General features: G+C 42.6%; 1 protein-coding gene across 1 annotated transcript in view; it reads right to left on the minus strand.

Annotated features, from left to right (window-relative positions):
- Positions 1-26,148, minus strand: part of Slc25a12 (solute carrier family 25 member 12) — a 92,331-nt gene extending 66,183 nt beyond the window's left edge. Inside the window, exons 1-3 of the mRNA XM_021184208.2 lie at positions 25,917-26,148; positions 24,930-24,983; positions 1,965-2,107 (exon numbers count right to left, since the gene is read on the minus strand). Of these exons, the coding sequence (XP_021039867.1) occupies positions 1,965-2,107; positions 24,930-24,983; positions 25,917-25,928 (209 nt within the window). The 5' untranslated portion in view covers positions 25,929-26,148. The remainder of the gene's footprint in view (positions 1-1,964; positions 2,108-24,929; positions 24,984-25,916) is intronic.
- Between the last annotated feature and the right edge of the window lie 1,574 nt (positions 26,149-27,722).

Below are 27,722 nucleotides of genomic sequence, written 5' to 3' on the forward strand. Positions count from 1 at the left end.
GTACTTTCTCTAGCTCCTCCATTGGGGGCCCTGTGATCCATCCAATAGCTGACTGTGAGCATCCACTTCTGTGTTTGCTAGGCCCCGGCATTGTCTCGATCTGACTTTTTTAATACTAGACAAAATGTATAACTTTTATCCAACCCCTGCCATTACAATGATGCACTTTCCAAGTCATTAACGACTCATCAAGCTAACAATTGGTTGGATGTCCCAAATTCCATGCACAGTGCTGAGTTCTATGGGACAGGAGGATATAGGCACTATGAAGAACTTTGGGTCTAGTCTATATTCATCTCTCTACCTATTTAGATGGAAAACATTATGTTTAATACCACAATGTCCCAGGTACTATTGGGCCCTATAAATATATGCATGAATTAAATGAGGTTGTTGACCTTAAGAATAGGCCCATAGCTTCATGGGAAAGAGAGGACTAGACAAAGAAAGAAACAAGTCAGTATTTGAGGGGTAAACAGAGTAATGAGATATACATAAAGAGTCAGCCAAGCATCTTGGCTGACTCTTTGAGAAGTTAGGACAGTATCATAGAAGAGTGACACCTGAATGAAACCAGGGGGAGGGACCGTTCTGGAAGTGGAACAAAATGGGAGAAGAATTGCAGAGAGGGAAAACAAGTGTCATGAAACATGAAAGAACATTTGTGTGTGTGTGTGTGTGTGTATGTGTGTGTATGTGTATGTGTGTATATGTGTGTATTGTGTGTGTGTGCATTTGCATGTGCGTGTGTATGTGTGTGCATGTGTGTGTGTGTCTATGGAAGCAGCAGAAAACTTATGTTGTAAGTATGTTGGTGTGACAACTGTGGCACTGCTTTGTTGCTGCAGAAGGTGTAGTTGGAATGACACTGGGGTCTTCATGAGCTCAGTTTTTGCTGTGTCTTGTCTTAATGACTTCCTGTCTTGTGGTACTTTTAGCCTGGGAGTGTATAAGGGTGAAGTCACAGAAGCAACACGGTTCATCTTACTGTGGAGTTAGTCCATCCCTCACGGGGAGCTGGTAACCTTAGTACAATTGTGTGGGGCTGGATGTTGGAACACGTGCAACACTTACTGAATTAAGTAAAGAGAACAGTTTGTTCACTACAGCAGTTTTCAGCTATATTTCTAGATCCCTAAGGGCCGAGGATCTTTCCCCTAGCCGTGGAGGTGCTTGTGTGAAAAGCTGGACAGTGAAGGCTTTATCCATCACCAGAAGCATCTCAGGTTTTAGAAAGGCTGGAGAGGGACAAGACTGTAATGGAGATAAGTGGCAAAGGAGTTGCAAGAGCTCCCTCCTGCCATTTGTGACTTGCTCACTGACACATTCTAACACGAAGCATAATTGTCTGACACGGTAACAGGCATTCCGTATTCTTCAAATAAATGAATACAAAAATAAAATTAGTTTTCGGGGAAGCCATCCTAAGCAGACTATTCTATGTAAAATATGGATTCTCTCATGCAAATTTTTCTGAAAATAATAAATGACAATATGCTTGATGTCATTAATGGCAGCAAATAATACCACCTTTATGAATTTCAAAGCAAAGAGCTCTTACTGCTCTCACCAGGGGCATCACTCATTCAGTTGCCAGCACCCACAGGGAGGCTCACAACTATCTGTGACTCGATATCCAGAGAATGGGTGCCCTCTTCTGGCCTCTCACACTGCACCATGCACACAGTGTACATACATACAGGCAGACCAAACACCTACACACATATAAAATCAATACAATTTAAAATAATTCCAGATATAGGCTGGTCATCATGATGCCCCTTTAATCTCAACACTCAGGAGGATCTCTGAGTTCAAGACCAGCCAAGGCTATGTAGTAAGACCTTGTCTCAAAACAACAACGAAAAGGTAGGTAGGTAGGTAGATAGGTGATGTGAAACTTACAGTTTTACCTTTTGAATAAAGTATATAATTGGTTCTCAGAACATTTATAAAGTCCTTACCCATCCTTGGTTTGATCAGCTACTCCTGCCAAGAGCTGCACAATCTTTGGGTTGCTGTTTGGATCATTGTACAGGCCAAGATAGCGTTGAACGAAGTCTTCTGGAGTCATGTAATGCTCCCCGTCCACCTCAGTGCTGGCATACTGAAAGACAAGTAAGCAAGGCACACTGAAGACACCATGACTCAGCACCGGCTGCTCGCTGACAGCTGCTTGGGGAAAGTAAACCAGAGGACACTTATGAAATCAAAGTAAGGGTAATGAGTGTGGATATTGCCTCTGGATTCTGGAAGCCAAACACCCAGATACCAGTTGAAGCTCACAGAAAAGAACTGATACATGGTCAATATTGATGAACCCTGAAAATCTGCTGGGTGAAATGAACCAGACACAAAGGCCCATTGTGTAGGATCACATTTACATAAAATGTCCACAAAGGCAAGTCCATGGATGGATACACAGAATTATGACAGCCAGGACATGATTCAGTTCCCAGCACCCAGAAGGCAGCTGACAATAGTCTATAACTCCAGCTTCAGAGGATCTACCGCCCTCTTCTGGCTTTCTAGGGCACTGCAACCACATGGTACAAAGAGACAAGTGCAGGCAAAAAGTGGTTTGTTTTTTCAAGACAAAGTTTCTCTGTGTAACTGCCCTGGCTTGGAACTCTGTAGACCAGGCTGGTCTTGAAATCACAGAGATGTGCCTATCTCTGCCTCTCAAGCTCTGGGATTAAAGGTGTGTACACACCAGGCAATAAATATATGTTTAAAAATAAATAATAAAATAAAATACATAGGAGCTGGCAAGATGACTCAGTAGGTAAAGGCATTGGTTAAGAAGACTGATAATATGACTTCAATTTCTGGGAATCACACAGTCAAAAAGAACCAATTCCTAAAAGCTATCCTCGGACTTCTACACATAAGTCATAGGGCACATACATGCTTGCACACACACACACACACACACACACACAAATGTGCACACTAAGTAAGTATAAAACTACATGGGCTGGGGAATATAGCTTTCTCAGCTGAGTTTAATCTATAGCTCTGGAAAAATAAAATAAGTAAATAAAAGTAAAGATACTGGTAAGATAAAAGGTAACAGAAAGACTGAGGAAAGAGGAGGTAAGGCCAAGGCCTGCAGGTGAGCTTGCACACTTGCACACACCTCACTGCCTAGATGTAGCCTTTTTCCAAGAGTCTGTCAGAGTAGGTGGGGCTATGGGTGACACAGATAGCTGCCATTAAACATGAAATTACCATATTCTAAAGAGACCTTCCATTATTCCAAGTCCTAGTCACTGGAAAAGAAAGAAAAATTCTTCTACCTCTTATGTCAATTGCTTTAAGATATGCTTATCCAAAAAAAAAAAAAAAAAAAAAAAAAAAAACTCCTTATCATTTCAAGGACTCCGTGCAGGGTGGCTAACCAGGCATCATCACCAAGAAAGATGTACGATCAGAGACTTTCCCAAACTGAATACTAGAGGGGCTCATTAAGTGTCAGGCAAAATAGACAGACAGACAGACAGACAGACAGACAGACAGACAGATAGAATTAACGTAAAAATCTCACCAAGGCCTTATTCTCCCCCATAAAACTGCAGGACAGCAGGAGGAAAAAGAAAGAAAAGGGATAACCCTAAAAGTTCCCAGAGAGAAACACCAGATCAAGATAAAGCATCCGGGTGACACTTGAAGAGAGTGGATGGAGGTCTAAGAGAAATGACTTCCAACTGGGAATTCTCAACTAAGCCAACTCCCCATCAGATAGATGCGCGCTTGGCCACACTAGCTTGAGATATCCATATGCTCGACATCACTCTTCTGCCTTCGTGTTCCATTTCTTAGGAAACGATATCATTTTTCCCAACACTTGGGAGGCAGAGTTTGAGTTTGAGGCCAGCCTGGCTGGTCTACAGAGCCGTCCTTTCTGAACAGCCAGGGGTACTCAGAGAAACCCTGACTCCAAAAATAAATAAATAAAAATAAATGGATGGATGGATGGTTAGATAGATAGATAGGTAGATAGATTATACAGTCTTAAGCCAGACAGCATACACCTGAAACCCCAGCACTGGGAAAGTAAGGTAGAGTCAGGAGGAGCATCCCTAGTTCAAGGCCAGCCTGGTCTATATTATAACAAGATCCTGTCTCAAACAACCAACCAAAAAAGTACAACCTAGCTCGAAATAAACAATATTTGCACTCAGAATAATGGTGGACTTCTTCACTAGCTGCCGTTATCAAAAGCACTGGAGAGGCACCTCTGTCCAGAGGCATCATGCCCTGACCACATGACTTCAAAGGCCAGTCCTGAAGTCGGCTTGTGTTTTAATCCTGGCTCTACTACAAGCCCATTCATCTGAGTCCTTAGACAGGCTCATTCTTTCCCTAGGACTCTAGATCATGCACGCTTCTGTGCAATAAAGATAAAGTGAGCCTTTGATATGTTGAAAGAGCAGGTCTATAAGCAAAGGAGCAAAAGCAAAAAAGCAAACTGGGGCTAGAGAAACGGAGCACCATAAAAGCATCCCACTGCTCTTGCAGCAGAGTTCAGTGACTCACAAACGGCTGAAGTCCAGCTCCAGGAGACAGAGTTAATGAAAATCAACCTTAATAAAAGAACAAACTGTTTGAGATATTTAGCACTATCAGTACTGGAATTCTAGATGCTGATAACAATAAGAATATTCTAGCAGTTCTTGTTACACATGTCTTTCCTTGTTCTTCAGCATTTGGCATAAGAGGACACATGTAGATATTTGTTTGTTTTTGTTTTTTGAAACAGGGCCCCTATATCCTGGGCTGGCCTGAAACTCTCTATGACCTTGAACTTCTCATCCTCCTACCTTGATCCCCCAACCATTCCCACCTACTCCCCCCACCCAACCCCATCCCATCCAATCCCCGTTCTGGGACTGCATACATGAGCTACCATGCAGTGCTAGATATCAGACTTGAGACCAGCTGGGCGAGCATTCTACCAAGTGAGCTAAATCCTCAGTCACTGGACAGGTTTGATGAAGATGGGCCAGGGTGGAAAGAGAGAGCCACAGTAGTCATGGGGTTACAGCAAGTGGCAAGGTACATCAATACAAAGAAATCTGATACCAGACTTGAAGGAGGCTGACAAGGCAACCACCGCTGGAACATGACTGCCCAAAACAAAGCCAGAGCACCCATGAAAACCAAAGGAGTGGGGCGGAGGTGGGGCAGAGGGAGACAGCATATCTGATTTCAATCTGGGTGGACGGCTGCAGAAATGAGAAAAATCTTTGTTTCTATCTGGGAGAGGGGTTAATTGGAGAAAGAAATAAGAAGAGAGTGTGGGCTGAGGATATGGTTCACAGGTACGGCATTTGCACACCATGAAGGAGGCCCTGGGTTTGATACCTAACACCAACAAAAAGGGTGGTCGGAGTAGGGGTGGGCAGGAGGACGATGACACATGACACAGGACAGAGAATGCTGTCCTGTTTTAAGCATGTAACTGTGTGTTCTCGTTTCCTATTTATAAAAGACAAAAGGGAGAAACAAGAGAATGAGAGGGTGGACGGAGTGGATATAGTTTCCGAGATGGCTCAGAGTGTAAGAGAGCTTGCTACCCAAGCATGAGACCCGAGTTCAAATTCCTAGTACCCACGTAAAAGACCAAGGGTGACCATGCAAATTTCTGTAACCATAGCACTTGGAAGACAGAGGCAGGAGGATTGCTGGAACTTGTTGACTGTCAGTCTCCCTGCAGGTTCAGTAAGAGAAGGTGTACATTTGTTCTTGTAGATACCCCTATCCCTACTCCATAGTGACCATACACCACACTCACAAACACAGAAAAAGTGATTGATTGGATGGATGGATGCAGACTGAGTACTCCAAAATGACTAGGACAAGAACAGTGGAATTTTCCCCTAATTGGTTAAAGACAGCAAGAAGCCAATCACTGGGCGAGAAGGAGGTGGACCTTCCAAGTCCAAGAGAGGAAAAGGGAAAGCAGGAATAGGGGACTTCCTTTTGGACGGTGAAAGCCAGGTAACCAAGATGTCGCCTGGGGGCTGTTAGTTCAGGTGGCGAAGTCCACTAGAATCCACCACTGGAAGATTTCTAACATAGAGTAGTTGGTAAATCTAGGATGCTAGATTCTGCGCCCAGTGATTGTGTTATTATTTAGTTGGTTCTAAACTAAGATTGTCTGGTGTTTTCCATCTCATGGCAATTCAACTGAGCTCCAGGGAAAGGTAACCACGGCAGAGTGTGGGTTTGGAAGAGTGCGGCGCCCCAGCTAGCCACGAAAATTTGGGAGTGCTGAGCGGGTTTGGCAGCAGCCAGCCGCGGGGAGAGAGCTATCTTGGAGATCTGGAGAGGCCTTGGCAAAGAACAACATTTGGGCTCAGTACCGGGCTGGGACTAGACTGAGACCACAAGCCGTGCCTAGCTGGCGATAGCGTGTGCTGTATTTTATTTACTACACACTTAAGAGAAGCATTTTTAATTTCAGATTATTTGCATATACTCATGGGAAATCTTTTTACTGCTGTTATTTTTGTTGGGTTGTTTGATTTTTTTTTTTTTTTAAAGCAGGGTCTTAGGTAGTCTAGACTGGTCTCAAACTCACTATATAGTAGACGCTGTTCTTCTTGCCTCTCCTCTCTCTAGTGCTGGAATTACAGGCACCGCCACACCTGCCCCTTAAAGTATCCAAAACCAAAGTCCCACTGTTTCATACATACTCAGAAGGTTCAACTAAAAACTGTTCCCATAGCCTGGGGCATTTGGACACTTGGTCCCTAGTTGGTCGCTGTCTGGGGAGGTTCGGGTGGTATAGCCTTGTGTGTCCCTGGAGGCTGACTTAGAAATTAAAAAATTAAAAACTTCCCGTCAGCTCCATTTCCCTCTCTGCTTCCGGCTTATGTTTGAAGAGGCGAGCTCTCAGCTTCCGGCCCGTGTAGCCATGTCTGCTGCTTGCCTCCCTGCCACGACAGGCTCATTCCTCTGGAACCCTCAGCCCAAATAAACTTCTGGTAGAAGTTGCCTTAGTCATGGTGCTTTATCCCAGCAAGAGAAAAGTCATCTACACACCTTTCTGTAAGCAGCCCGGAGGTGACTTTAATGCCTTTTGTCAGTGTGCTTGTGTCTTGATCTCAGCCCGGAGGTGACTTTAATGCCTTTTTTCAGTGTGCTTGTGTCTTGATCTCAGCCCATTACATTAGGTATGGAATTTGCTACCTCTATTATCAAATCAATGCTCAAAAACTTGCATTCTGGGCTGGTGAGATGGCTTAGTGGTTAAGAGCACCAATTGCTCTTCTGGAGGCCATGAGTTCAAATCCCAGCAACCACATGGTGGCTCACAACCATCTATCATTAGAAACAAATAATAAAGAATCTATGGGCCAGATGGAGCAGGAGAAAGGGAAAGAGGGGAGGAAAAAAAAGTAAAAACTTAAAAACAAAACAAAACAAAAAAAACTTCCATTCTGAAGCATTTCAGGCCTCAGTGTTTAGGAATAGCAATGTTCAACCTATGCTACTTAAGAACAGGGAGGAGGGCTGGTGAGATGGCTCAGTGGTTAAGAGTGCCGACTGCTCTTCCTAAGGTCCCGAGTTCAAATCCCAGCACACACATGGTGGCTCACAACCATCCGTAATGAAATCTGATGCCCTCTTCTGGAGTGTACTTACATATAATAAATAAATAAATCTTAAAAAAAAAAAAAGAACAGGGAAGAAACACAGAACACATCAGGTTCTTAGTAACAAATTACCTTCCCGAGGTATGTGTTCTCCAGTGTCTGAGCCTAGCTGAGCCTAGCTGCCAGGACAAGCCTGCCAGAAGACACAGTGAAAGTAGGTGGGACCCAGGATCCCCTCTGACTGTAAAACCCAGGAAACAGCAGCACAAGCTACCAAGGACACAGAAGCCAAGGAGGAAAACAAATGGTTTTGTTGACATGCTCTGACTCCGGCCTTGCCAGTACCTACAGTTATAAATGATGCCAGAGAACAACTTCCCCTCAGGTACCCTGCCAGTGTTTCCTCGGACTCTCCTAGTCTGCTTTAACTTCATTTTAACTGAAAGATGGAGTGTGGAGCTGAGGGGGCGGGGGAACCCTAAGTCTTCTCAACTGCAGGAGTCAGTTCTTGACTTCCACAGAAAGCAGGGACTAATTAACCCATTACATTAGAGCCAATTACTTGGCAATGTCAGGAAGCCTGTTGCCTGAACAAACAGAACCAAAGAGAGTACTGAATGGAAACTAGAAGCTACCCAGAGTTGGTTAAAATGCTAAAACGAATTAGATGTTAGCTGTCACTATAACAATAAGTGACACCGAGGCTGCAGAGCAGGTCTACCTTGAGAGAGCACACACTTAGAATGATCAATATCCAGTGCCAGCCCCTGCACACACTCACATTCATACACTCACACATGCATACTCACACACTTGGACACAGTCATACGAACACACATACTTACACACTCATACACTCACACCCATGCATACACTCATTCATTTCTTTATGTACATTGAAAGAGTGCACCCGGGGCACAGTGCAGTGGAAGTCAGGACAGCTTTCAGTGATGGGTTCTTTCCTTCCACCACCGAAGTCCCAGGGTTCAGACTCAGGTTATCAGACTTGATAGCAGGCACTTTCAAACTCTGAGCCACCTCGCCAGAGCTGTGCGCGCATAAATCATTAGACTCTAAGAGGATAAGGTGTGCTTGAGCGGAGCCCTTAGCAACAAAATAAAATCGATGTGCCCCGTGTGTGTGTGTGTGTGTGTGTGTGTGTGTGTGTGTGTGTGTGTGTTGCATGTAAACCCAAAGTACTTTAAAAACAGTTCCTCTGTCCAATTTTAAGTGGTGAGATCACACACAGGCTGCTAGAGCCAGCCTGGTAATTATGTTGAACACAGATTTCTTATTTTTACTTTTTAGGAAGGAAAGGTAACTTGTGGGGATGCTTGCTTTTAGACCTTGCACTAAGGAACCTGAGGCCAGCCTGACCTATACAGTGAGCAAGAGCCTGTCTCAAACAGAGAGAGACAAAGAGACAGAGAAGGAGAAGAATAAAGATAAGGTAATAGAAGAATAGAAACAAAAATACTGAGGCCTCCCCTCTGTGATAATCAAAAGGTCTTAAATAGTTATACCAAAAAAGGGGGGGAAAAAGACTAAAAATAGTATTTTGAGGGTTCAGCTGTTAGGAACACGTGCTGCTCTTCCAGAAGACCAGAGTTCAGTTCCCAGCACCCACGCCAGGCCGCCACAGCTTCTAACTCCAGCTCCACGGAATCCAACACTAACTTCTGACCTCTAAGGACATGGTGTACATGTGTGCATTCACACAGAGAGAGACACAGACATATACACAGGATCCGAAATAAAATCTTTAAATAAAGCTTGGAGTCTTTCAAAATAACACTATGTTAAAATTTTAATACCCTTAGTAATTTAATAGTTTTAGAATCTTTTTCCGGTTTTTATCCTATTATTTAAAAGGGTAACCTAAAATAACTTGAAATAAAATTGCCAAATATTATATCCTTATGCCAAATAACTTTAGAGTTAATCATCTGCCATTTTAAAGATGTTTCTTAAGCAGTTGTAAATCCCTTCTGGGCAAGAAGTCAAGGACGCATGAAAGACATTGACAGGAAGAAGCTGACAAGCACAAGCGATCGAGCTTCTGGATGAAACTTTGTCAACCCAACGCAAGTACTGGGAATGCAAGTGGGCACACAGCTTTTGACATTTCCAGAAACTTTTAAACCTATGCGAAGTATCATTCTCACGTGCTTGAGGCCTTGGCTATCTGAGGTGAGAAAAACAAAATCGACCTTATGGGAGCCTGGAGTTCCCATTCATGTAATCAAAATTAGACATGAAAGTTGGAAGGGTTTCGTATACAGGAGTATGTTGTAATTACACTGAACTATCTGTGGCCCAAGGGGAAGAGGATCACGCACCCACCGGTTGAAGCCAAGAGATGAAAGCATCCAGGGCTCACCTGACCAGTGTAAACTGGAGAGTACTAACTCCCTTGCAATTTACTAACATTAACCTTATATGACCTTTCAAGTACATGACACCTACCTTAGAAGCTAACTGTGTTAATTATAGCTTACAAAGAGCTCAGACATCTCTAAATTTCTACTAAGGATTACCTCAAAAATTCATAACTGGGACAGATTTATTTTAAAGTCTAAAGATGATAAAATGTTATCCGTTTGAATGGTACATTTTTTAAAATAGATTCATTGATGATTTTGATTCAAATGTGTGTATATGTATATATCTATATATATACATATATAGGTATATATATGTATGTGTGTGCATATATACAATTATATTATATATATTATACATATATATATAATATAATTATATACACACACATTGGACATAGCAACTCATGCTGTAATCGCAACACGCAGAAAGGCTGATGCAGACAAACTGCTACAAGTTTGGACCAGCCTGTGTTTAAATAGCAAGCCCAAGGTCAGTGTAGGGCACAGGTAAGATCCAGGCTCAGACAAAAATCAAATAAGTGAATAAATGACAAAAATGAGAATTCAGATGTTGGACCTGGAAAGATGGCTCAGCAGTTGAGAGTACTCACTTCCTTTTAGGGTTTAGTTTCCAGCAGCCATATCATGGAGCTCAGAACCACCTATAACTCCAGCTCCAGCAGACCTGATGCCCTCTTCTGGCCTCTGCTAGCAACTGTATTCACATGCACATACCCACATACATATATATAAATATATATACACACATATGTAATGTATACACATATAATTACATATAATTTAAAATAAAAATATTTTTTTAAATTGTGATGAATTTTGAATAGATAACCAGAATATGTATATATTTTAATTGTTTTGTTTTATTTTTTATTTTTGTTGTTTTTGAGACAACAAAACTCCCTTTGTTGCTCTGGCTGTCCTGGAACTCACTATGTAGACCAGGCTAGCCTTGAACTCAGAAATGAATGCAACAAGATCAAACTTTTTTTTTTTTTAAATATACATAACCAAAACTGAGGTCACATATCTAGAAAAAGTACTTTTTAAGCCAGAAATCTGTGGCAATCAGATCTCTACTGGCTAGTTTTGTGTCAACTTGACACAGCTGGAGTTATCACAGAGAAAGGAGCTTCAGTTGAGGAAAGACCTCCACGAGATACAACTGTAAGGCATTTTCTCAATTAGTGATCAAGGGGAGAGGCCCCTTGTGGGTGGTGCCATCTCTAGGCTGGTAGTCTTAGGCTCTATAAGAGAGCAGACTGAGCAAGCCAGTAAAGAACATCCCTCCATGACTTCTGCATCAGCTCCTGCTTCCTGACCTGATGAATTCCAGTCCTGACTTCCTTTGATGATAAACAGCAGTATGGAAGTGTAAGCCAAATAAACCCTTTCCTCCCCAACTTGCTTCTTGGTCATGATGTTTGTGCAGGAATAGAAACCCTGACTAAGACAAGATCTGTTTGTGTTATTGTACGTTCGTTCATCATAAGCCCCGTGCTGGGCACCATAAGCCTGACAGTTGTGGCCTAAACAGATGGGTCTCACTGCAGATGAGTGAGACACACCCCAGGTCAGGAAGGATGGACAATAAACCAGGGTCAGAATCCAGGGCCAGTAACTCATGGGGGACTTCTTGGCTAAAGGTCAACTGGGCACAGTGGCAGCTGTCCTTGCAGCTAAGGAGAAGCTGAGGCGTTAGAGTCCTGTGAGAAGAGCCTGGCCTTACCGCCGGACAGCATCTGTAAATCAGCAACTATGCCAGCATTTCTCTCAGTTTTCTCTCTGACAAGGAGTTGTGAGAAAAGCTGACCCGTTGTTGGGAGGAAAAGGGGATCTTTACTACCAAAGTGTTTGGAAATGGGAAAACACAAATTTTGAACTCAACACTCTGAAATGCTTGGAAGCCTGGTGGTGGGGCACGCCTTTAATCCCAGCACTCTGGAGGCAGAGGCAGGCAGATCTCTGTGAATCTGAGGTCTATCGATTGAGTTCCAGGACAGCCAGGGCTACAGGGAGAAAGCCTGTCTGGTGGGGGAGGGGAGCACACTTACAAACAGGAGGGAAGTTCCCTCCTTACAGAACTTCTTGCTTTTCCCCTAACATGAAAGGGTTACTTTTCTTCCTCTCTGCCTTTCAAACCAAGGTTGCCTAGGAGTCAGCTTGCCAGCAGGTCAGCTGTGACAGCTCTAAGCAGCTCTCTCTGCATATCCAACATTCGGCTGTAACCTGAGTCAAAACTGTGTCTCCAGGACCAGACCAGTTGAGATAAACTAACATTTCAGATCTTAACATCCGTCCAGTTTCACTGATTCCAGAGAGGACAGTCACTGAGGTTGGTAACTAGGGGTGTCACCCAGAGCGTTTCCCATGTGGAAAAATGAGTTATAAGAACAATTGAGGAGGACATTATGTACCAGGGCAAGGGCTGAGAGCATGAAGCTAATCCTCACTGTCCACTCTTACGGCCTGTGCTTCCCACAGAAGCCAAATTTAGTCAGGAACTCGTGCCCTTTCACTGAACACGCAGCCTGCACGAGGGGCAGACACCAGGGCACACCTGACACACAGCCCTTGCACAGCAGCGGGGTTAACCTTATTTTCATACACTGACTCCATGGGGATGAAAGTTATTCCATCATAAATGTTTCAAGGGGAAAGAAAGAAATTCCTACACATGACATTCAGGGTGTGGTGTCCCATGTCTGTAAACCTAGCTCTCAGAAGACTGAGGCAGGAGGATTATGAATTTGGGTCCAGCTACAGTGTAAGTTCCAGGCAAACCAGATGGACACAATAAGACCTTGTCTCAAAACCAAACAGGCTAGAGAGATGGCTCAGCAGTTATGAGCACTGACTGTTCTTCCAGAGGTCCTGAGTTCAATTCCCAGCAACCACATGGTGGCTCACAACCATATGTAATGGGATCTGATGCCCTCTTCTGGTGTGTCTGAAGACAGCTACAGTGTACTCATAAATAAAAATAAATAAATTAAAAACAAACAAAAAAAGGCCAAACTGACTTTTTTAATTTTATAAACTTTATTAAGGCATAGAAATACTTTAAAAGAAAAAATTTAGTGAGTAGTATTAAAATTTCCAAGCTTACTAAAATCATGTGTTTTAAGGAAAAGCGGTTCATTCATTTTATTGTCTGTTTATTGTGTGTATGAGGTAGATGCATGGACAGAACCCAGGTCTTTAGGCTTGGCAAGAAGTACCTTTATTTGCTGTGCCAACTTACCAGCTCAGTTCTAGGCTTTTTGCAGCAAGGTCTTGTGCCTACTTCAGTCTACCCTCAAGCATGTGACATTCCTGTGTTAGCCTCCCCCAGGCAGCAATTTCAGATGTGTGCCACCAGAACAATTTTATGAGGTGGTGGGGGTCAAATTGAGGATCTTGCGATTGCAGAGCAAGTACTCTACTCACTAAATTACTTCCCAGACCCATATATCTGGGTTTAATATACAATTAAATTTATGTAGCTAGCTTTCAGATCCATCAGAAACAAACCCTACTTGATTCTTGCAAACAAAGTTCTCCAGAGTCCTGCCTGTCTTGCTCAGAATGTTTCCCATAAATGCTAGGGCTTATTTTTCTTTACACTTAATACATGCATTAAAAATAGACAAAAAATACTTCGAAATTGAGCTTGCAATATGACTCAGTGTGTAAGAGCTTGCTACCTGTCTACACAAGCCTAATGGCCTCAATTCAAACCCCAGAACCCGCGTGGAGGTGGAAAGAGAAAAACAACATCACAATAACAAACTAATGTTTTAAAAGATTGCAAAACTTAAAACGCATATATGTTTTCTCTGTCCATTATAGCTAGACCTACTATCAGCTAGGGCAATGTAATTCCTAACCGATCAGGAAAGAACTCAAGGGCATTGTAAGTAATGAACTAATGCTGGCTCTTCCAAAATGATTTTCTCTTTAAAATTGATCAGAAACTTTAGAAATAAAATAATGACCTCAGAGAATCCAATAACTGGAACCAGAAGGCCTCCCAAGGGCAATTAAGATAAATAATTAATTTGTATTGTTCTTCAAGTAAATACTTCAATCTCTTGTTCTAAGTAACCATGGGAACATACAAGGATTGTATATGTTCATAAGCCTGGACAAACTGTCTCTCTTTGATAATCAAGATAGAGTTCCTAGGGAGATAGCAAACCTTGGTGCTGTTAAGGTTTAGACCATCATTCTGCCACAGGAAAAGAAGGCCTTTTATCCTGAGAGCAGATGTTGAAAAGATCAGAGGGACAGATCAACCAAAGGCAGTGAATGAATCTAGCCTGGATCTTATTATTTTTTAATATATGTTTTTTGTTAGTTTATTTTTGGCTTTTCAAGACAGGGTTTCTCTGTATAGCTCTGGCTGTCCTGGATCTCACTCTGTAAAACAGGCTGACCTCAAACTCACAGATGTGTGTGCCTCTGCCTCCCAAGAGCTGCATTTGAGGCACCATGGACCACCACTGCCCAGTTATATGTTTTACTTGTATTTGTGTGTGTTTGAGTGAGTGTGTGTGTGTGTGTGTGTGTGTGTGTGNGAGAGAGAGAGAGAGAGAGAGAGAGAGAGAGAGAGATAGAGAGAGAGAGAGAACATGCTTGCCCAAAGAGGTTAGACTAAGGTTATCAAATCCCCTGGAACTAGGGTTACAGATGGTTGTAAGCCACCCCACAGGTGCTGGGAACCAAACTCAGATTGTATGTAACAGCAGCAAGTACTCTCAACCACTGAGCCATCTCTTCAGCCACAAAAAGCTTTTTTTTTTTTTTTAAGTAGAAAGTAACAGAGTGATTCTGAATGTACTAACAGTTTATAATTGAACCATTATTGTTTTTCTGGTCCCCGCCAAGCAACTGACAGTTCTGGAGGAAACAGCTGCTGCCTGCCATAGTATCAGATCTCCCAGCCTCAGACTGTGACCATACATCTTCTCAGAACTGTCCAGAAGAATTACCACTGAGGTTGCTCCATCTGCACATGGGACCTTTTTGAAGACACTCACATGCATGTCTTAAAAATGCACCTGACTACACAGACATGATGATTTTGTTAGTTAGGGTTTCTATCCCTGCAACCTAAAACACCAAAATGCAAGCTGGGGAGGAAAGGGTTTACCTAAGCTCAGATCATAGTCCATCATTGGAGAAAGCCAGGGCAGGAACTCAAGCAGGGCTGTAACCTGGAGGCAGGAGCTGATACAGAGGCCATGAAGGGATGCTGCTTACTGGCCTGCTTCATATGGCTTGCTCAGTCTGCTTTCTTATAGAACACAGGACCATCAGCCCAGGGATGGCACCACCCAAAATGGGCTGGGCTCTCCCCCAGTGATATTAACTGAGAAAGTGCCTTATAGCTGTATCTCATGAGAGGCATTTCCTCAACCAAGGTGCCTTTCTTTTTGATGAATCTAGCTGTGTCAAGTTGACACACAAAAGCAGCCAGTACAATGACAAACACGTGTTAACAGCTAAGTCACTTTATTAATTTTAGCACAGTTATCTAGGCTTGAGATAGTATTCAAGGGAGAAAAGTCTTCATCTCTATGCAGAACTGTAACAAGATACTAAACTTGGTTTGCTTCTTAGGACATCAGGCACACTTTAGCAGTCACCTCGTTTAATCTTTACAACACCTGTCTGTATGAGAGTATTAGACCTTAGACAGAAAACAGACTCCAAGGACAGTTTAATAAATACCTAAGGCACATTTAAAAAGGGTCAAATGAGGATTCAAACCCACGGTGGCGGCCAGGTGTGGTGGTCAATGCCTATAACCCAACACAGTGGAGCAGAGAAAGGATTTGGAGTTCAAGTTCAACCTGGAATACCTAGTGAAACACTGTCTGTAAAAGCAAGGCAAGTCCAAAACAAACACACAAGATGTTAAAAAGCAAAACAAAGCCCATGTCAGTTTATCTACAAAGCCCAGGTTGGCTCCAACTGGATTCGGAGGCCTCCTGCATGTCTTTATCCAGTTCAAGACGTTCTAAGAACACCGTTGACAGATAGAAGGAAATTAAACTCAAAGAATCAAGAGTCTCTACAAAACAGCCATCCACAGGAAGCATGGAAACAGAAAGAGCAGCTTACATATCAATGTGATCTACTTAAGTATGTTCTGTGAAACCATAATTTCAACCATTCGAAAGGGAAAGGGGGAAAAAGGCCTTCACTGTTTTCTATCTTGCTTGCTTAAAAAATAAATAAATAAAAAAATCCAAGTTCTCTGCAGGGCCTAGGTGCAAGGGCCTGCTGGGCATGGCTCCTTCAGCCTCATTTCTGGACAGAGTCTCCCCACTCACTGATGCTTCAAGCCCACCGGCTTCCTTTGTAGCTGTTGAACATATTGAACTATTTTCTACATCTGAGCTTCATGCATAGATGTGGAATTCTTTCCAGCACTTCCCCTTGAGTTGCAGCTCAGTTCTCAACGCTAATACACTCTCAGGAGCATTCGCCAACCTCTTGAAACGGTGAAAAATCCTGGCCCCTTCATGATTCTTTTTATCTCCTCAATGAACTTGTTATCCCTGTAGTAACCTGTTTGTGTGTGTGAGTTTTTCTTTGTCTGAGTCGTTCCTAGATGCCGGGGATTCAAACTCAGGTCTTCGTGCTTGCATGGCAAGCACTTTACTGATTGCCATGTCCCCAGCTCCTTAATCTCTCTCTTGTAACTCTGGAGTGATGCACCTCCCACACATGACAACACAGGTCAGATGGGCCCTTTGCTCAAAGCCCTGCTTTAGTCCCTTCTCAACCTTCCTTTCAAAGATAAACAACAGAGCACGTAAACAAATACTTAGTGAGCCAAAGAACACTTCTTTCCACCAAACATTCCACATCATCTCAGAACCTCAAGAAACTCATTATCACTGTACATTATCATCACCACCTCCCATTTCTTCTTCAATCTAAAATAAACAAGATAGGGCTAGGGATGTAGTTGGGTGGACATGCCCAGTATGATCAAGGTCTTGGGTTGGATGCATCACAAGCAAACAAAAAAACCAAACAAATAACACTTAAGTTCAAAAAGTGCAATTTCATAGGTCTTGTGACCTTCATTGTCCATTGGTGCTAATGAAGAAAAGAACAGGAATCAAAATAATATTTGAATTCTGTATCTCAGCAAATTTTGGACCAGCATACATAGCTGTAGAGTCATCAGGCCTATAATAAATCAGTGAGCGAACACAAAGTGTACCTACTAAAAAGAGTTGAGAGATGCTTTAAAAATTGTAAAACTACCATTGCATACACTAGCAAGATTTTGCTGAAAGGACCCAGATATAGCTGTCTCTAGTGAGACTATGCCGGGGCCTAGCAAACACATAAGTGGAAGCTCACAGTCAGCTATTGGATGGATCACAGGGCCCCCAATGGAGGAGCTAGAGAAAATACCCAAGGAGCTAAAGGGATCTGCAACCCTATAGGTGGAACAACATTATGAACTAACCAGTACCCCGGAGCTCTTGACTCTAGCTGCATATGTATCAAAAGATGGCCTAATGGGCCATCACTGGAAAGAGAGGCCCATTGGACTTGCAAACTTTATATGCCCCAGTACAGGGGAATGCCAAGGCCAAAAAGTGGGAATGGGTGGGTAGGAAAGTGGGGGGGGGGCTATGGGGGACTTTTGGGATAGCATTGGAAATGTAATTGAGGAAAATACATAATAAAAAATATATATTTAAAAAAATTGTAAAACTTTGTTACAAGCCTACTTTGCCACAAAGCACAGAGATGGCTTTTAAGTCATCTTTCTGACATTTGTCAGATCTGTAACAAACACCTCTGTCCCCACCCTGCCTGCCTCTTACTACTTCTTTCACTGCTGTATACTTCTGATGGAGAAAAACTGGGACAATGATAGTGTGTGGGAGAGAAAGGCTTAAGAAGAAAGAGAGAACTGGGGAGATGACAGGTATAAGGATGTCCATAGTAAAACCTTAGATTGAGGACCCACTGTAAAATTACAGTGCAGTTAAACAGTCTAAGAATCCGTCTGTTGTGATCTGATTTCCTGGGCTCCGAGGGGAAAGGCAGAGGCCCAAAAATAATACATCATTTATTTTGATTTTTTTAGATTTACTTATTTATGTGTATGGGTGTATGTGTGTATGTATGTTTGTACATACATAAGTGCATGTATGTGCACCCCATGCATACCTGCTGGGTCCCCTGGAACTGGAGTTACCAATGGTTGTAAGCCACTGTGTGAAGGCTGAGATTCAAACCCCAACCCTTGTACAAGTATCAGGTGCTGATAACTGCTAAGCCATCTCTCCAGCCCTTACACCTGTTTATTAACTAACAGAAAGTACACAGGCTAGGTATGTAGCTCAGTTGATAGGATGCTTGCCTGACATAAAAGCCTGGTTTTGAGACCCAACACATCAGCCCTGAGTGGTAGTACACACCCATAAGACCGGTACTTGGGGATGTAGAGACAGAAGATCAGATGTTCAATGTTATCCTTAGCTACTCTGTGAATTGAAGGCTAGCCTGGGATACATAAAACCCTATCAAAAAAGAAAGAAAGAAAGAAAGAAAGAAAGAAAGAAAGAAAGAAAGAAAGAAAGAAAGAAAGAAGAAAAGAAAGGGAAAGAGGAAACAAAAATCACTCATCATATTTTGAGAAGTAATAAAGAACACAGGTAAGCAGGCCATACCAGCATACACCTTTTATCCCAGCCCTTGGGAGACAGAAGTAGGAAGATCTCTGAGGCTAGCCTGGTCTACAGAGTGAGTTCCAGGAAAAAAAAAATTCTAGATCTATGTGCATGGCTAGTATGCATGTATATGTGTTCACATGTATGTGGATGCGTATGTAGATGTGTAGGCCCTACATTCTCATTGAGTTTCTTCTAACATTGCTCTGTAATTTTGAGATAAGATCTCTTACAGAACCTAAACTCTACCTCTCCAGTAAATGAATTACAGGCTGTAGCTGCCACACCTGCTTGGCTTTTATGTGGGCTCCAGGCATTTCTGGGCATCACTCTTGTGTGGCAAGCCTTTACCTACGTAGCCATTTCCTTAGCCCTCTAGATAGACTTTCTAGAAGAAAGTGCAAATGATACGGAACTCAATTCAACTTCCAAGTCCTACCCAAGCCAGACTACACTAAAGAAATGATGGATACTTTAGCCTTTGAGACTTAGCCTTTTGGTGAAACTCCTACTTTAAACTCTCATAGCACCCCTCTCCCAGCTCAATCCCTCCTTCAAGTAAGAATGTCAGGTATAAACTGGCTCCTGGTTTTCTGCCTGGTCAACAGTCCTCCTAACAGGGATTAGTCTAGCACCCATACAAACTTGCGTCCATCCTAACATGACTTTAACTTAGTGGGCCACATCTATTTACAATCAAGCTTAACTCTAGCCACCCTCTCCAACTCCATAAACAGATGTCCAATCAACTGGCATCTCTCCTAGAAACCCAAGATTCACTGTCCCTCCAATCCTTCCATTGCTAATGGCAAATCCAAGCCTCTGTGCTTACAAAGTCCCTGGTGTTGTCTTGCCTTTCCATTTCCCCACACACTAGCTCCCCAGGCCATTACACCTGCATGGATTATTTCAATAGCCTCTTAGCTGATACCCCCACTTACTGCCAATCTCTCCACACTCTATCCCCCACACACACACACACACAGAGCTGCCATGTTTTACCACTCCAATTTGCCCACTCAGAAACCCACAGAGCCTACCTACTGCTTGAAACCCAAACCCCTCAGCCAATTTTTCCTAGGTAGCTACAGCACAGAGGCACATTTTAATTTTACCTCCCAAGTAGCCGGATTATTTTGTCTTTAATATTCTTGGCAAAATTTAGCTGCCAAAATCTCTAATATAACTCTGTCTCTCAAAAAAAGTCACCCCATTCCAAAATCCTCTCAGCATGCAATAACAAGGGTTAAGAGTTTATATTATATATATTATATTCTAGTCCTGGGCATGGTAGCACTGCATGTGAACTCAACACTTGGAAGCTGAGGCAGGAGGCTTGCAAGGTGGAGATGAGCTAGGGCTACAAAGTGAGTCAGACCCAGTCCAAAACAATGATAATAAAAGGTCTTCTAGAGCCGGGCGTGGTGGCGCACGCCTTTAATCCCAGCACTCGGGAGGCAGAGGCAGGCGGATTTCTGAGTTCGAGGCCAGCCTGGTCTACAAAGTGAGCTCCAGGACAGCCAGAGCTATAAAGAGAAACCCTGTCTCGAAAAAAATAAAAAAATAAATAAATAAATAAATAAAAGGTCTTCTAGAGGTGAATGGAAATGAGGTCAAAGGGGGCGGGGTTCAGCCAATATGATGGTGCCAGTCTGTCATGCCAGCACTAGAGAGGCAGGTAGATCTCTGAGTTCAAGGTCAGCCTGGTCTACAAAGAGCATTCTAGACCAGCTAGAGTTGTACAGTGAGACCCTGTCCCAACAAAGGGAAGGGGCAGTTTTAAATTCTTTCTTCTACAACCTGATTGTACAAGTTAACAGACCCCAGAAAACTTCTCCCACAAGTTCTAGGTTGGATTGGAACTTGAGAGGAAGACCAAACTGACCTAGGACCCTGAGAGATTTGCCTGCCTCTGCCTCATGAATTCTGGGTCCACTAAAGCTGCTTTTGTTTTGTTTTGCTTTACTATGCTTTGTTTTGTTTTTCTCTGTGTAGGCCTGGCTGTCCTGGAACCCACTCTGTAGACCAGGAGGCTGGCCTTGAAATCAAAGACCTCCCTGCCTTTGCCTCCCGAGTGCTGGGATTAAAGGCATGCGCCACCACAGCTTGCTAAATCTGCTCATCTTAAAGAAAGAAAGAGTATGGGTTCTGGAACTCACTTGATTTGAATTTCCCTTATAAACTCAATAACATTAACCAAGCCATTTAATTTAATCTACATAACAGATCTACCAAGTCTACCTCATAAGAGCATAACATCAACAAAATATGTTTGGAGCGCTGAGCTAGTGTACTCTCTAATTGATTTAAAAATATCAGCTACCACTGCCATTATTCCACGAACCTCCATTCTAGACAAGCCAACACAACTAACTGTTCTATATCTGGCCATGTCTTCACCTTCATAGTTTCTGACTTCCTCAACCACAGTCCATTAGAAAGGGAGCAGGCCTCAGAGAGCCTTCATTCAGACTTGGCTCAATCCTCTGCTTCAATTACTATCAAATTATTTAATGTGATGATTATTACTAAATGAAATGCAAGTGCATGGGACATAACAAATAGAGCTTTGTAAATATCCTAGAAGGGTAAGATGGCTCAACAGATAACAGAGCTTGGTATGCAAGCCCAATGACCTGAGTTCATAGCCCAAAGCCCACTGTGAAAGGAAAGAACTGAGCGGGATGTGATGGTGCACACCTTTAATCCCAGCACTTGGGAGGCAGAGGCAGGCGAATTTCTGAGTTTGAGGCCAGCCTGGTCTACAAAGTGAGTTCCAGGACAGCCAGGGCTACACAGAGAAACCCTGTCTCAAACAAAAAACAAAACAAAACAACAACAACAACAACAAAAAAACCCAAAAAAAGGAAAGAACTGAGCCCTGAAAGTTGGTTTCTGACTTCCACACACACACACTGTGGCATGTACACGCCCACTTTCCCACAGTTGCTCATACACACATAAACTTAATTTACAAAAACATATGTGATAAATATGCTTAATACTAAAGAAAACTGTAGCTGGCCTATTTTTTTTTTGTTTATTCTATCTAAGATGTTAAAAGCCATATGGATCTATAATGAAACTTTTTATACAAGTAACCAATTGTTTTAAGTAACATAGCTTGAAGTAGACAAACCAGGAATAAAAATCTTTTTTTTCTTTCTTTCTTTTTTGAGACAAGGTTTCTCTGTGTAGCCTTGGCTGTCCTGGAACTCACTCTGTAGACCAGGCTGGCCTCCAGCTAAGAAATCTGCCTGCCTGTGCCTCCCAAGTGCTAGGACTAAAGGCGTGCGCCACCACCGCCTGGCACCAGGAATAAAATCTTAATATGCTAGAAGGTAACAAAAAGTTGCTCCAACTAGATACAAAGTCTTTCCAGCAGTTTTATGCTTTCCTGGGGACTAAGGAACTCTACACTGTTTCTCTCTTGCCTTCCAATACTACAGAAGCCAAGTATGGTGGCCTCCTGTTTGTAATCTGAACAATGAATTCAAGATTAGCCTGAGCTACATAATAAGAATCAGACCAGCCTGGGCTATGCAGCAAAATTCTGACTAGAAAAAAATGAACAAATAAAATAATAATACTAATAATAATAATAATAATAATGCTTGAGTCACTACTTTATGTTTAATGATGAATATAAATTAATAAACCACAAGTTTTCTGTACAAAAATAAAATATAGACAATATCAAAATAATATTTAAAGAAGTAAGGTGTCACTCAGTGGTAGACTGTTTACCTAATATATATGATGAGTTTGATTCTCCAGTACCACAAAGTAATAATAATAATAATAATAATAATGTGCAAAAAGATACCGCAAAAAAGTATATGAAAAGCTAAAATAGCATAGTTATGAGCTTTCCAAGCTCCGACAATAACTACCCAGCCCAAAGAACAACACACACAAACCAGTAACAAATGAATAATGAGTCACATTTTCTTTTCTGTATAGAATTTCTAAAACTAGAAAAGACATCAGTTCCCATTTCCTTATGTTTTACCGGGTCCCACATGAGAAGATGAAACCTGAAAAGTCTAAATAATTAGCTTAAGGATCGGGAGCTATAGAGACCAAGGCCTGTGAATTAAACCCATCTTCCTTAAGAAGAAGAAGAAGAAAAAGCCAGCTGTGGTGATGTACATCTTTAATACCATCATTTGAGAGGCAAAGGCATCCAGATCTCTGTGAGTTCAACGCCAGCCTGGTCTACATTGGGGGCATCCTTGAACATGGGGGGAGGAACACACATGTTCCTGATACCTGGACCCTTCTTACTACATCATAGAGCATCTCAGCTATTGTTTCCATGCCTAACCAGGAAATAAAATTAGCTATAGTATACAAACTCTCCACAAAACAACTGACCCTAATCATATAACAGGGCTTATACTAATATGTTTTTGTGAACCCCAAAGAACACTTGTGAGGAACAAAGGTCTTAACACACAAATGGTGAGACTCTATTATAACTAGTTTTGTTCCAGAAAGGATCCTTTTAATACACTTTGTAAAACTCAAGGCTCCTAAGAAGCAAGGTATACACACTTATAATCCCAGGACTCAGGAGGCTTGAGACAGAAAGATCAAACAAATTCAAGGTACCCCTAGCAGATCTCTGTGAGGTTGAGGTCAGCCTAGTGTAACAGTTCCAGGCCAGCCAGAGTTACATGGTAACACCCTGTCTCCAATAAACAAAGACACAAGAAAGAAAGAAAGAAAGAAAGAAAGAAAGAAAGAAAGAAAGAAAGAAAGAAAGAAAGAAAGAAAGGCTGTGCTACCTAAAAAGCCTTAGTCTAAAACATAAAAATTAAAAATAATTCTCATTTTTCTAATTCTCTTTTGTTTTCTTTTGGTGCTAACACTCAAATCCAGGGCTAAAGCAAGGTAGAGAAACACTTTATCCCTGACCTTTACCAATTCTCTTTCATAAACTACACTGTGTGTGGTCACCTATGCAGCCTCCTCCTCACCAGGCCTGAGGAAACTACCTGTCTCGGATGGAAGTGCTATCCAGCTTAGACTCATTAGCAGACGCTAGAATCTGTTCCTAAGATAGAATCACAGACTTTTGGAATGGAAAGCAACCTTGAAGGTCACCTTTCATTTTACAGTGGAAAATAATACCCAGAAGGAGTCTGCCCGAGGTTAACAGTCTACAGAGACTCCACAGCCAGAATACAAGATTCTAAAAAACAGCTCTTCCAAGAAAAACATAACTTTTAGTAAAATACCTTAGGAATTTAAGAAAGCAAAGGCAAAAAACTAGGCGTAGTCAGGTGACTGATTCTAAAAGCTTAACATAAGGAAGGTATTTTAAAGTCAATCCTTACAAGACTTCCCTTTTTTAACGTGTGTATGTCTATGCACCACATGCATGTGATGTGATGTTCTCAGAGGCTAGAAGTAGATGACAGATTCCCTGGAACTGGACTGCAGATGGTTGAGTGCTGCCATATGGGTGCTGGGGATCCAACCCAGTCTTCTAGAACAGTGCTCTTAACTGCAGAGCCATCTCTCCCCATCCCTTTTTAAAAAAATAATGTATTATTATAAGGAGCAGATGTGTGAGCACTGGTGCACATGTACAGATATATGAAAGTCAGAGGACAACTTTATGTAGCTAGTTCTCTCCTTCAATATTTATATGGGTTCTGGGTAAAGCACCTTTATCCACTGAGCCATCTTACCAGCCTCCTTACAAAAGAATCTAAAGCAAACATGTTGTACCAACCCCTACCCGCACCCCCATCTATGGTTGCAATAAGTGGGAGGGGAAAGCGCAACTACAATAGTCATAATTTCTGTGCAACAAATGACATAGACATTTATGAGAAGGAAAACTTTATAAGTCATCCTAAGTCATGCAAACAAAAAGAGCAACTCAGGAAAACCTCGTATCAATCCCCAATAGAAATAAAAATCTTCCAATCCGTTCTTACTAAGAGTACAAACGGCCGGGTATAGAGCCAATCGCAGCCCTCAGGAGGCAGAGACAGGTAGATCCTCCGAGTTCCAGGACAGCCTGGTCTACAAAGCAAGTTCCAGGACAGCCAGAGCTACACAAGGAAAATCTGTCTCGAAAAAAACAAAACAAACCAAGTACAAACGACATCCTCCACTCATGTTTGTGAGAAGAGCATTTCTCAAAGTTAGAGAGCTTAAAGAGGAATAACGATCATGTTCTTCCCATTCTTTCCCTGATGTAAAATTCTTTAGCTTACCTGGAGGAATATGTTTCTCAGCTCATGAGGATCACCTCGTTTGGTTGTATGCACCTGGGGGGGGGGGGGNGAATGACTGGTTAATGCTTNGCTANAAACCACATAATCTCTTTAGATTATAGTTTACATCTGCTAACAACACATTTATCTTTTATAAGGCCATTTAGTCTAAAAACAAACCCAAAGCTTAATTGCTGATAACACCTGTCAAACCGGAGATCTACGGCTAAGGGGTGGGAGAAAAGGGTGTGAATAATGCAAGATAGAGCAAATTACAGACGGTACTTCCTGTGAACTGGAAAGGGAAACCAATGTAATCGTTTACTTTATTCCACAACTACTAGCAATACAGTAGCAACCACCAAGCTACAAATTCAGAGAGCCTCAAGAGAGGAGCAACAGGAGATGTAAAACAGCCAAATTAATAGCGGGGCCTAGCAGCCTTTCTTGTGGAAAGCAGAAACAGTACATCGTCATCTTGGCGACCCTTTCTCCATCTGACCTAAACCTTGAGAGCTGCCACAATACGGATACTTTCGACATCCGACAACCTGCCAGGCAAATGTCAACCAGTGCCCTGGACTGTATTGTGGCCCCAAATGACAACACCCACCCCCTCCCCCACCGCGGATGCCCTGGGTATCCCCGGTTCTCCTGCCCGCTGGCTCTCAGTCCCTCTCTGATGCTCTCCAACTCTGTGCTCACAATCCCATGTATCTAGGACAAAACACTACTCTTTTCCTCCTCCCGACCATGGTCCTCGGGAGCCCCTCCAACTCACGATCCCTCCTCCTTCCCCTCCCCCAGCCGGGCATCCTCTTCGCTCCGGTCCAAGCCCAGCACAGCTCTCCACCCGCAATCTAGAGCCCCGGGACGCACTGGCTAAGAACCAGGCAAAGAAAGCAACGGAAAGAGGCGGGGGGCTGCACTCGGGGCCCTTGGAACGTCTCTTATGCAATAAAAGCAGCAGCAGAGAGTTGGAGTCACCTTGACCGCCATGCTGTGCTCGGAAGCCGGGAACGAGCGAGTGAGCGAGCTGGGCCGAGCTGTCAGGGCGCGCGCGCGCCACGGCCCGGGGCCGCGCCCGCGCTCCCTCCTGTCGCAGCGCCGCGCCCGTCTATATGCAAATGAGCTAGAGCGCGTCGGTGGTGCGCACCAAGTGGCCTTGGTTGATCCATCAGCGGGCCGGCGGGGCAGTCGCACCTCTTGCGGGGCACACCAGAGCTCCGGTCGCCGGATTCCAACGCGCAGTGTGAGCAGAGGCTCCTCTGGGCCAGCCCCAAGTCCCAAGGCCTGGCAGTGGGTGTGGCTTTGGGCACCGGCTTCAGCCAAAGTCGGTTCCCTCTTGGGGCTTAAAGGAACACTTGGGGCCTGTATTGAGCAAGGTTGGAAGCATATGAGAGCTGTCCCATTAATAATGAGTTTATGACAACCAGTGACAAATACTGATAAGGAAAATGATTAGTTAGCTTTTTTAAAGGGAAAACCTAAGTAAACATAACTTCAGAAATATGCTCCTGAATTAACATTCCTTGGGATATCCCTAATAGTTTATTAATAGATTCGCTTCACTCTCTTAACCACCCAAATTCTTTGTGCAATGTATATAGAAAACAACTTTATTTATCTTGGAGCTGGTACTTACTATGCTGGCTTTCTCTTCTACAGGAAACAATCCTTCTGTGAATTCCCAGCCCTGTCTTAAGCTAAAATAATGTCTTTAAAACTGAGGCTTGCCATTAAGATATGTGAGGGCCAGGCAAGTAGCTTAAGTTGCTGGAGTGCCTAACTAACATGCTGGGGTTCTATCCCCAGTAGCACATAAACTCTATCTTGATGTAGTAGTATCCGACTGTAATCCCCAGGCTTGAAAAATGGAGGCAGGACAATCAGAATGTCATCCTCGGCTGCATAAGAGTTAGAGGCCAGCCTGGATGCATAAAACGCGACTTCAAAGAAAAAAAAAAAAACCGAAAGGAATAGAGGAGAAATAAGAAAGGGGAAGGGGGGGGGGAAGAGGGGTGCGGATCCGAGGTGATAGCTCAGTCTGAGGCTCCTCAGAACTCATTAAAGGTAGAAAGATAATCAACGCCTATTTTCCACATTTCATCTAAGCACTCTAGTGAATAAAATTAAAAATTGTTAAAAAAAAAAAAAGAAGAAGAAGAAGAAGGGGAGAAAAGATCCTATTAGGTCGCATATTGATATTCAACCAAATATTTACTAAAATCCTCCATGTGCTAGACATGGTCTTATTTGTAAAGTGTGGATATAAATATACATATATGTATATGAAGTATGTGTATAAGTAGTTATTTATTGCAAAGACCTTCTTTGCCACCATTATCATAGACCATTTTAAGTTATAAAACTAAATAGCAATCCTACATATTGTAGATATCCCCTTGGCTCAATCATACTTAAATGTTGCAATATTTGATTATCCCTGGGTTGTTACAAGAAAATTTGTAACAAGCTGATGATGTCTCCTGTAGTAGTTTATTGCCTTTATTCCCACCCACCAGTTATAGGCTTCATGTGCTCACTTTTCAATATCTTTGAGACCAGGCAAGGGGATAAGTCTTTTTAAAAGAAACGTGGTTGACTTGTTTAAAACTGATCATTAGTGCACTTGACATGGGTTTTGTGAGAGGGAAGCAAGTGATGAGATTTCTTGTCATTATAGTATTAAAATTAAATCTACTTAATTCATAAAATCATATACATGCCATGAATACTTGCATCTATCAATAAATATGTGCTATTTGAAAATATTAGAGCCCAGTAAAAGCC

Source organism: Mus caroli, chromosome 2, assembly GCF_900094665.2.
Source record: "Mus caroli chromosome 2, CAROLI_EIJ_v1.1, whole genome shotgun sequence".
NCBI classification, from domain to species: domain Eukaryota; kingdom Metazoa; phylum Chordata; class Mammalia; order Rodentia; family Muridae; genus Mus; species Mus caroli.